This window comes from Lactuca serriola, chromosome 4, assembly GCF_051521515.1.
Source record: "Lactuca serriola cultivar US96UC23 chromosome 4, Lser_US96UC23_V15, whole genome shotgun sequence".
NCBI classification, from domain to species: Eukaryota; Viridiplantae; Streptophyta; class Magnoliopsida; order Asterales; family Asteraceae; genus Lactuca; species Lactuca serriola.
Window position 1 is genome coordinate 103,479,876 of NC_136411.1, and position 9,489 is coordinate 103,489,364.

The window sequence follows — 9,489 nt, forward strand, 5'->3', positions numbered from 1 at the left end:
TCCCACCCAGTCGATCCTCACAATGACACGATCTAGTCTCTCATATCAAAATTTACCTCTTTACCTGATCCTTACTCACGGATCTAAAACTAACCTCTTGATCTGATCCATGCTCCCAGATCTAAAACTAATCTCCTGATCTAATCCATACTCCCAGATCTAAAACCGTGCCCAATCCATACTCTCGGACTAGGGACAATTAACTATGTTAACTATGTCATAATCCATACTCCCGAATTAATAACAAGTTTATCTCGTTTATTGACAATATCGTTTTCGAAACCCCTCTCGCAATACGTGTCAATGGGTTTTTAGAGTACACCGATGAACATCAAGTTCACAACACCTACAAGTTGCGAGCCTGCTAGTGTTCCACTAGACTATCTAGAATAGTTCGCGGTTGTCATCCCTATTATGCTGAATGACAAGGGCCATCGTTTGGGTAAAGGTTTCACTCATTTTTCACTTGTCACCCTCATCTCAAGATCTATCACCTTTTATCTCCTTATCCAACTCATCTTTTATCACATACCAACTATCTCATCTACCCATGTTCTACCCAACATATTTGTAGATATAAAATACATATACAGTTAACTCATTTGAAAACTATATAGAACATCCATTTCACACTCATCTCAAATAAACAAACCATATATAAACACATAGCATGTTTCTCAGAGCAAATACTTCATATTTTATGTGTTAGAAGAAAGTGAATACACATTCACTCATAACATAGATATAATACATTCAACCAATACTTGTATTAAAATCGTGTTTATGAAAGGGACTATACACTCACTTGACAAGACGATGTTCAGACAACACCTCGTCTCTTAAAATAATATTCTTCGTTGAAACCGGGATGTTTTCTCCAAAACAGGGCTTCACGCGGGCAGGATTTCGGCTCGACAACTATTTTTCTCGGGATCTTCGGGGCTTCGGGTGTCGAGATTGATACCGGGGCTTCGAGGGGGGGGGGGGGGTAAAACTTGCAATATTGAAGAAAGTAGAAGGGAGTAGAGAAGAATTTGAGCAACCAAATTTGGTTGGGGGTCGAGTTCTATTTATAGGGCTGAACCCTCGTGTTACGTTGGGCGTAACTCGCAAGTACGCGGGGCGTAATGCCTCTTTCATGCATACACTGGGTGTACCAAGCCTTACGCTGGGCGTAGTTCGGATAAGATTGCTACGTGGTGAGCTTCGGGTGGTGCTACGCGACTCTCTCTCAGACCACACAAGGCCAAAGTACGTTGGGCGTACTCAAAGGTTATGCGGGGCGTACCCTTGGGATCAGATGGGTGAGTCACGGATTTGGATATTATCCGAATAAATAATTTTATTTATATATTTTAATTATTTAAAAATTTCAGAAATTCATATCTTCCTCATACAAGCTCCGTTTTTGACGTTCTTTATATCCACGCGTAGGCGAGACTAAGCTCTACAACTTTTGTTTAGACTTCGTCGGCTAATTTTGAATTTATTTTTATTATATTATTTTTGGTATGCCGGGACAGGAAAACTCTGTTAGAAATTAATAACTCCTTCATCCGACGTCCGTTTCTGTCTGTCTTTTTAGCGTTACGCTACTATTAACGTGATCTTCGATTCTCGTTTAGATTGTTTCGGCTAACAATCAGTCGATATAAAATTCGAGTTTCGGGCTGCATATCACTAAGTCGAAACTTCGAAAAAATATAACTTACTCATACGAAGTCAGATTTAGACGTTATTTTTATGTACGCTCTCGGTTTAACGTATTCTACGAATTTTATTTAGATCGCTAAGGCTAAGTTCGCTCTAACGTAAATTCAATTTTTATGTCGCGCTGTGTAGTGTCGGTTCTGTTGCGAAACTTCGACAGGTCATAACTTTTTCGTTATAACTCGGATTTCAACATTCTTTATATGCACGGAAACCTTATGACATATACTACAACCTGGTTAAGATTATTTATTCTAAACACTCTTCTATCAGAAAGTCATTTTTGACGCTTATCGTCCCTAAATTGACTAGCCCGGATCTACGGGCGTTACAATTTTTTCTGCATTCTAAAACTGTAACACAGAATCATTGTTCCTATTTTGCCCCTGACTAGCTTCTTGCTTTGTTGGGGTTTCATATATGATGACCGTTTCCAAAAACATTTACTACTACATTTATTGTAATTATTACATAAAATAGAAAAACTCATAAAATAACATGTGGAAAAAACATTAATTCAAAATAACTACAAAATGATATTTGACAAATTAAATGAGATTGATACAAATGGCAAAAAACACCTTTCGTTTATTAGAATATAAGTGATTATTAATGTGTAAGAAGCAACACCATCCATAGTCCCGTACTACAAACGTTTTTAGTTGAGTTTTATTTTAGGAAAAAGCTCAAGTTAAAGAAAGCTCATTAACTTTTACAATAAATGTTTTATTTTTTATTAATTGTTTTTAGATATGTTGTATAATTATAACTAGATTATGACCCGCGTTAAACGCGGATAATATAAATTAAATACACATCACATTAATAGATGATATTGTTTTAGGTGAAATTTTAATAAAAAATGTTAGTTAGATTCATTTTGAATTTTTGAACCAAACTTATTAAATAAAAATATTTAATATTTATATTAGAGCAATTTGGTGTTTTAATACAGTAATTTTTAACATAAATGATCCACGTGATATTTGTTTTATCACAACATGATGCGACTTATTGATTAAAACATGTTGTGTAGTAGCTTTATGAATTGACTTTGTTCGGTATACAAACCCCCATGGAGGCTCATATGACACTTTTCATATGGGTCATGTAAAACCAAAAGCAACAATAAGTTGTTATATGTACCAGCAATGTTAAATTCTGTAAAGAAATTTGATAAACATTACAATTAAAGTGCATTGTCATAGCCATAAACATCAAACTTAGACATTGTAATTTGGTCAAGTTCTAAAGTATCTTATCCTTATAAGAATAAAATATGATTTTTCAGGCTACACCTAATCAGATATACATATCCTCCGATCAAAGAAATTATTACAAAAAAAGCCTTGTTATGAACAAAAATATAATATTATTTTCATAATTTGCCAAAGGTTAACACTAATAAATAATAATGAACTTTCACAAATCTTGTATTTTGGTCACTGCATCTAACTAACAAATGAATTTAAGTTTAGAGGATTGATTCAAGAAGTACATCCATGACTTCTTGTAGCTGAATTTAGGAGAATGCTAAGACCTATTAAGATATGTGGGAATGGTCTATTAGACTACGGTTGGTTTCTGGAGGACAATACAAATTCAAAATGTTAGCACGTATCTTTCCTCTAGTAGATTGATTAATTTTTTTATGACATCTCAATAGGAATATAATAATAATAAGTAATAAGAACAGAGTAAATGCATGAAATTAGAGAAGAAGAAGGATACAGAGTAAAGAAAAAACCTGGAAAAAAGAAATGAAGAAGAAGACCATTGAAGAAGAGCATTATAAATCGTACGACTCAATCCAAAATCGTAATATATATATATATATATTTGCATAAGGAAATCACTATCTCTAAAAAATTGGGATCCTAAGATATCAACTTGGATATTTTCGGCTATTTATCTGGAAAAAAAAGATATCAGTTATATTGACTCAAAATTTCAAATTAATTAACTTGCTTATTTAATGAGTTTTAAAATTCAAACTGTTATCTCAAATTGATTCATTTTACGTGGGATATACCGAGAAATAAATTATGAATAATATTGACTTTAATTTTGACTCACAAATATTTTGCTGATTTAATGGGGTTAGATTAGATTTTGTGGGTTAATAAGCAAATTATTGATATGATTATTTAATGAGTTTTTTCAAAAAAAAAAAAAAAAAACTAAACGAGTTTGAATTTTGAAGCCAAAAGCTATAAATAAGGGAGTTAAATTAGAAACAATATTAATTATAATATCTGATATCTCGTATATAAATAGAATGATATGCTTCAATTGATAACATAATTGCTGAATTTAAAGATTCTATAATTAAATGTAATTGTGTTTGATTTTTATTTGGGGAAGATGGTGTCAACAATTTAATCTAAGGGTAGCAAACATATGATTGAAATACAATCAAGGGTCATGATTGCTTCATTGGTGAATTAATAGTTTTCTTCTAATAATATTTAGATATGAATGAAACTAATATGCTTAAAGTAGATTGATTAATTTTTTTCTTGACCTCTCAACATGAATACAGTAATAACATTTAATAAGAAGAGAGAGTAAATGTAAGAAATCGAAGAATAAGAAGGACAACAAAGTAAAGAAATAACCTAGAAAAAAGAATTGAAGAATAAAATTGCTAAAGAAGAACACTGTAAATTGTAGGACTCAATCCAAAATCGTAAGAATAACAACTTCAATGTAATCGTATATATAAGGTGTTTTTGAATAATCAAATCACTATCTTCTAAAAAAAATGGGATCCTAAGATATCATCTTGGAGATTTCCGGCTATTAATCTAGAAAAAAAAAATCAGTTATATTGATTCAAATTTACAAATTAATTGACTTGCTTATTTTATGAGTTTTAAAATTTAAATCATTATCTCAAATCGATTCATTTTATGTGGAATATTCTGTGAGATAAATTATGAATGATAGTGACTTTAATTTTGACTCTAAAATATTTTGCATATATAATTGATTTAGATTAGATTTTATAGGTTAATAACGAAATTAATGATTCGCTTATTTAAAGAGTTACTTAAAAAAAAACCGGATTTAAATTTTAAAGTCAAAAGCTATAAATAAGGGAGTTAAATTAGAAACAATATTAATTATAGAAATTAATATCTTCTATATAAATAGAACGATATGTTTCAATTGATAACATAATTGTTGATTTAAAGATTATATAATTAAATGTAATTGTTTTTGAATTCTATTTGGAAAAATGATGTCATCAATTTGATCTAATGGTGGAAAACATATGATTGAAATACAATCAATGTCCCTGATTGCTTTATTGATGAATTAAGAGTTATCTTTTAATAATATTTAGAGATTAGTTAACAATTTGTAAACCTCACATAATAAATGAAAAATCTTTTGAATTAACAAACTTACTCAAAAGAGTTTTGAATTAAAAACTTTCACAATAAGGTTTTCATTTTTCTAAGAGTTTTTTTGTTTAAAAAAACATCTATTGTAGATAGAGGTAAGCAAAATCAAAATAAAAAAACTGACGAAACAAAACAAAAAAACCGAACTCAAACCAAAACCCTCGGTTTTAAGTTAGATTTTCTAAAACCGAACAATTCGGTTTCATTTCAGTTTCCACTTAACAAATAAGCAACTCAAGGTTATATAATGGGAGCTGATCCGTACACAACAATTTTTTTCCATACATAACAATTAATGCTTTAAAATGTTGTATTGTACAATTATATAATGCATGAATTGTTATGTATGCAAAAAAACTGTTATATACGAATCACTTTCCTTATATAATCTTTATAAAATATATCATATGCAATTAACAGAGTATATAAAAAAAATCATATATTTGGTGTAGTGGAAAAGAGTGCGTTTCGTATTCAGCAGTCCTAAGCTCCATTCTCTTAATTGTTTTTATTATTTATTTTTAAGTGTGCTTATTATACCATATTCTAATATTTAGTCGCTGTGTTTTCTATTTTTTATTACTCAATTTTAATCACTCTCTTAATGTCTTGAGAGTCCACTTTAAGAGTTTACTCATAATAATTTGATAGTTTAATTCATATTTTCTCATTTTCCTCTAAATAAAGAGATATTTAAATTTTCAATTAAAAATTAATAAGAGGTTGATTACATGGTATTCATAATATCTTAAACTAAAAGATACAAATTAATATATACCATAAGTAAACAAAAAACTTGTTTGTGGTTAATTTAATTTGGTTTTAAATTTATGAATACTATGTAATATGTATTGCATATAATATGTATAATGGATGATTATTGTGTTTACTTACTGTATAATTTTAGCAAAATTGATGGTAGTTTTATGATAAAAAAAAGTAAATATAATTATACAAATATGTTCTTTCAAAGATGAATTTCTATCAAATAGTTCCATTTTATATTACATCTTTCCTGTTCATCAACATCATTATCATATAAAAAATCGGATTTAAACAATCATAAACTAAATATGGTGTAAAAATTGGAATTTAAGGTTGAGTTACCAAACCCTAAAGTATTAAAAAAAACATTCCTTATCTTTTTATAAATTTTATGTAATCAAATTAACTTTTCACTTTATGATAATACCCACCCATAATAATTTATTTATAATTGAAAAATAATACAAAATAGAGTGTTATTTTTTGGATTGAATGGTGAGCTGTCAAATTCTCCTCTGCCTGTGATGAGTAGCAAGTGAAACACCCTTGTGACCTTCCCAAACCCCAAAAGCAAAAAAGTACCAAATCCACTCATTCCCCCATGAAAATATATATTCATCTCACTCAACCATTCCTACTCTTTTTGTACCCAAAAATTCTTCAATCTTTATGCCCATTTGAAGCTAAATCCTACGATCTCCCATGGTTTCTCTTCAAGAATCTCCCAATTCCAATCCGGGTCCGGGTCGGTTTCAGATAACCCGACCATATTACACTCCACCTCCATCTTCTGCTGCTTCTTCACCATCCAGGTTCCAGAAGCATCTAGGTCGATCTATGCGAACTGTGCGCTCCAATTTCTACCAATCTGATTACACCGACAGTTGCTCTTTCGCCTCCACTCAACAGGCTCCGACCTCCGTCGTGTCGGAAAACCTTACCGACTCCGTCATCGATGTTCATTTGCACCAGCTAGCTACTGCTACTGGTAACAATAAGTTCTCCAAATCATCGTCTTCTACCTCTTCTGATGATTTTCTCGGGCTTTCACAAGTTTTTAGTGATTTCTCGGCGTATAGTAGCGATATATCCGGCGAATTGCAGCGACTAGCGTGCTTGCCGGAGGATTCGAATGAGAGTGACCTCAATCAGGAGCAGAACCCCGAGCCTGAGCCTTGCGCTGGGTTTTTACAACGGGATAGTTTCTCTACCGAGATCATCGAGAGTATCTCGCCGGAGGATTTACAACCGACGGTCAAGATCTGTGTCGATAGTCTCGGTTCGAACTCCGTCGCTTTAAAGAGGTCGGCAGCCGCGAAACTAAGGTTGCTTGCGAAGAACCGATCGGAGAACCGAGCGTTAATAGGCGAATCCGGCGCGGTTCCAGCATTGATTCCGCTTCTCCGGTGTGCCGATCCTTGGACTCAGGAACATGCGGTCACCGCGCTACTTAATCTCTCTCTTCTGGACGAGAATAAACCGTTAATCGCCGGCGCCGGAGCTGTGAAATCATTAATTTATGTTCTAAAGACAGGCACAGAGGTATCGAAGCAGAACGCCGCGTGTGCCTTGCTCAGTCTAGCTATGATCGATGAGAACAAGGTCTCGATCGGAGCTTGCGGAGCGATCCCGCCGTTGGTGTCTCTTTTAATCAACGGTTCAAATCGAGGAAAGAAAGACGCGTTAACGACACTGTATAAACTTTGTTCCATGAAAGCGAATAAGAAGAGAGCAGTAACGGCCGGCGTTGTGAAGCCACTGGTGGAACTTGTGGTTGCAGCGGGAGAGGCGGCGGAGGAACAAGGAGCTGTGGGGATGGCGGAGAAGGCGATGGTGGTGATGAGTAGCTTGGCAGCAGTCGAGGAAGGAAAGATCGCAATCGTGGAAGAAGGCGGCATACCCGCCTTGGTGGAGGTGATTGAGGATAGTACGTCGGTGAAAGGGAAGGAGTTCGCGGTGGTGACGCTTCTACAGCTCTGTGAAGGGGTTAACAGTGCCAGAAACAGAGCTTTGTTGGTCGGAGAAGGTGCTATTCCGCCGCTGGTGGCTCTTTCACAAACTGGAACTGCTAGAGCCAAACACAAGGTAATAAGAATAAGATCTCTTGAATCTTGATTACTCCATTGATGAATTTATTAAACCCATTCGATTTTTCACTTCATCTATCAATTTTTCACATATTAATTCTCAAAATTAATAAATTTTAAAGGTGGGTGTTCATAAAAAAGGAAGTTCAAATGGACATTCCTATGATTCTCGGAATTTCTTTTTTGAAAGTGACATGTTTCACATTTTACTACTAATAAGCAATAACCATTTCTTCCTTTACTTTTTGGCCACCCTATTTGCATTTAGTGCAACTTTTAATGCCTAATGTACAAACCATAACAGCATTGTGCAGAAAAAGGGTCTACAACTCTACATACGATTAATATCTTCATAAATGTCGCAATAAAGATTCTTGCTTGGAGATCAGGATACCCAAAATCATGAAAGAAATAGAAACATAGATCATATCATCAAAGTAGTTGCTTCAACTAAAAGATTATTTTTTTTATGCCTAAATAAATTTATAGAAAATGGAAAACAATCAAAAATCATCTTTCATGTTTTAAATGCAAAATGATATTAAAATTAGTTTTTGTACTTTTGCAGGCTGAAACGTTATTAGGATACTTGAGGGAACCAAGGCAAGAAGCTGGTTCAAGTTCTAGTCCGAAGTAAGGTAGTTATTTAATTTGAGATAATAGTGTTTATTTAGGTAGATATTTAGGAATTTTCTTTTGATGATTTTGTATAGTTTGTTGGGAGTTTTTTATAGACAAAAAGAAAAAAGTTTAACTAGATGTAAAAATTAAGATTAGTGAGAAGAAGAAGAAGAAGAGAAGAAGAAGCTGACCATAGGTGGATTTGGTTTTGGTTTTTGTTTGTTTATGGTCAAAAACAAAGAGCTTGTAGCTTGTTTGCCTATTAATTATTATTATTATGTTGTGGGCTTGATATTTCTATAAAAAGGTTATTATAATTTTCCTTTTTACCTATTATCACATGAGATATAAATTAGATCATGTGTGATGTAGAATTGGATCTTTGCAATTATCGTGTGAGATAAATAATATCTAATATCATGTTAGATGTAAATCAGATTTTTGGACTTCCAGACTTGAATTTGGAGTTTGTAACGTTTATCAGTTTCTGTCAAACCGATTCGTCTAAATACTCATCCTTATATTCATAATAGATAAACTATCTTTCAGTAGGATTTCAATGAGTTGTATCATATACACTTAAAGTTACAAGAACTGAAAAACCTTGGATTCGGATTTGGACCTGCCTCAAAAGGTTTAGGTCCAAGAATTGGTCCGGTCTAAATGATCACCTCTACTATCAATTAAAATTTCAATATATTGTTTATTAGATGTGAGACCTGTATATTATACGAGTTAATTTAAAAAAAACACATTAAAATATAAGCAGCAAATATTTTTTAATATAAAACTTTAAAATAAAAAAAGAAACGTATTCATTGCAATTTAATTTTGTATATATTATATTTAATATTTTACATATATAAATATATGACTTTAATTTTAAAAATTAAAAC

General features: G+C 32.5%; 1 protein-coding gene across 1 annotated transcript; it reads left to right on the forward strand.

The window, feature by feature from the left end:
• The first annotated feature begins 6,492 nt into the window (after positions 1–6,492).
• LOC145102207 (uncharacterized) lies at positions 6,493–8,922 on the forward strand. Its single transcript, XM_079039580.1, has 2 exons — positions 6,493–7,970; positions 8,541–8,922. Exons 1-2 carry the CDS (start codon positions 6,588–6,590, stop codon positions 8,607–8,609), a joined length of 1,452 nt encoding a protein of 483 aa, XP_078895706.1. The 5' UTR covers positions 6,493–6,587; the 3' UTR covers positions 8,610–8,922.
• Positions 8,923–9,489: the final 567 nt, after the last annotated feature.

What these genes read in the sequence shown, in the direction of transcription:
- LOC145102207 (XM_079039580.1), top strand. Translation starts at nt 6,588, where the DNA reads ATGGTTTCTCTTCAAGAATCTCCCAATTCCAATCCGGGTCCGGGTCGG. An exon ending in CTGCTAGAGCCAAACACAAG is followed by an intron (nt 7,971 to 8,540) that starts GTAATAAGAATA and finishes GTACTTTTGCAG; the next exon opens with GCTGAAACGTTATTAGGATA.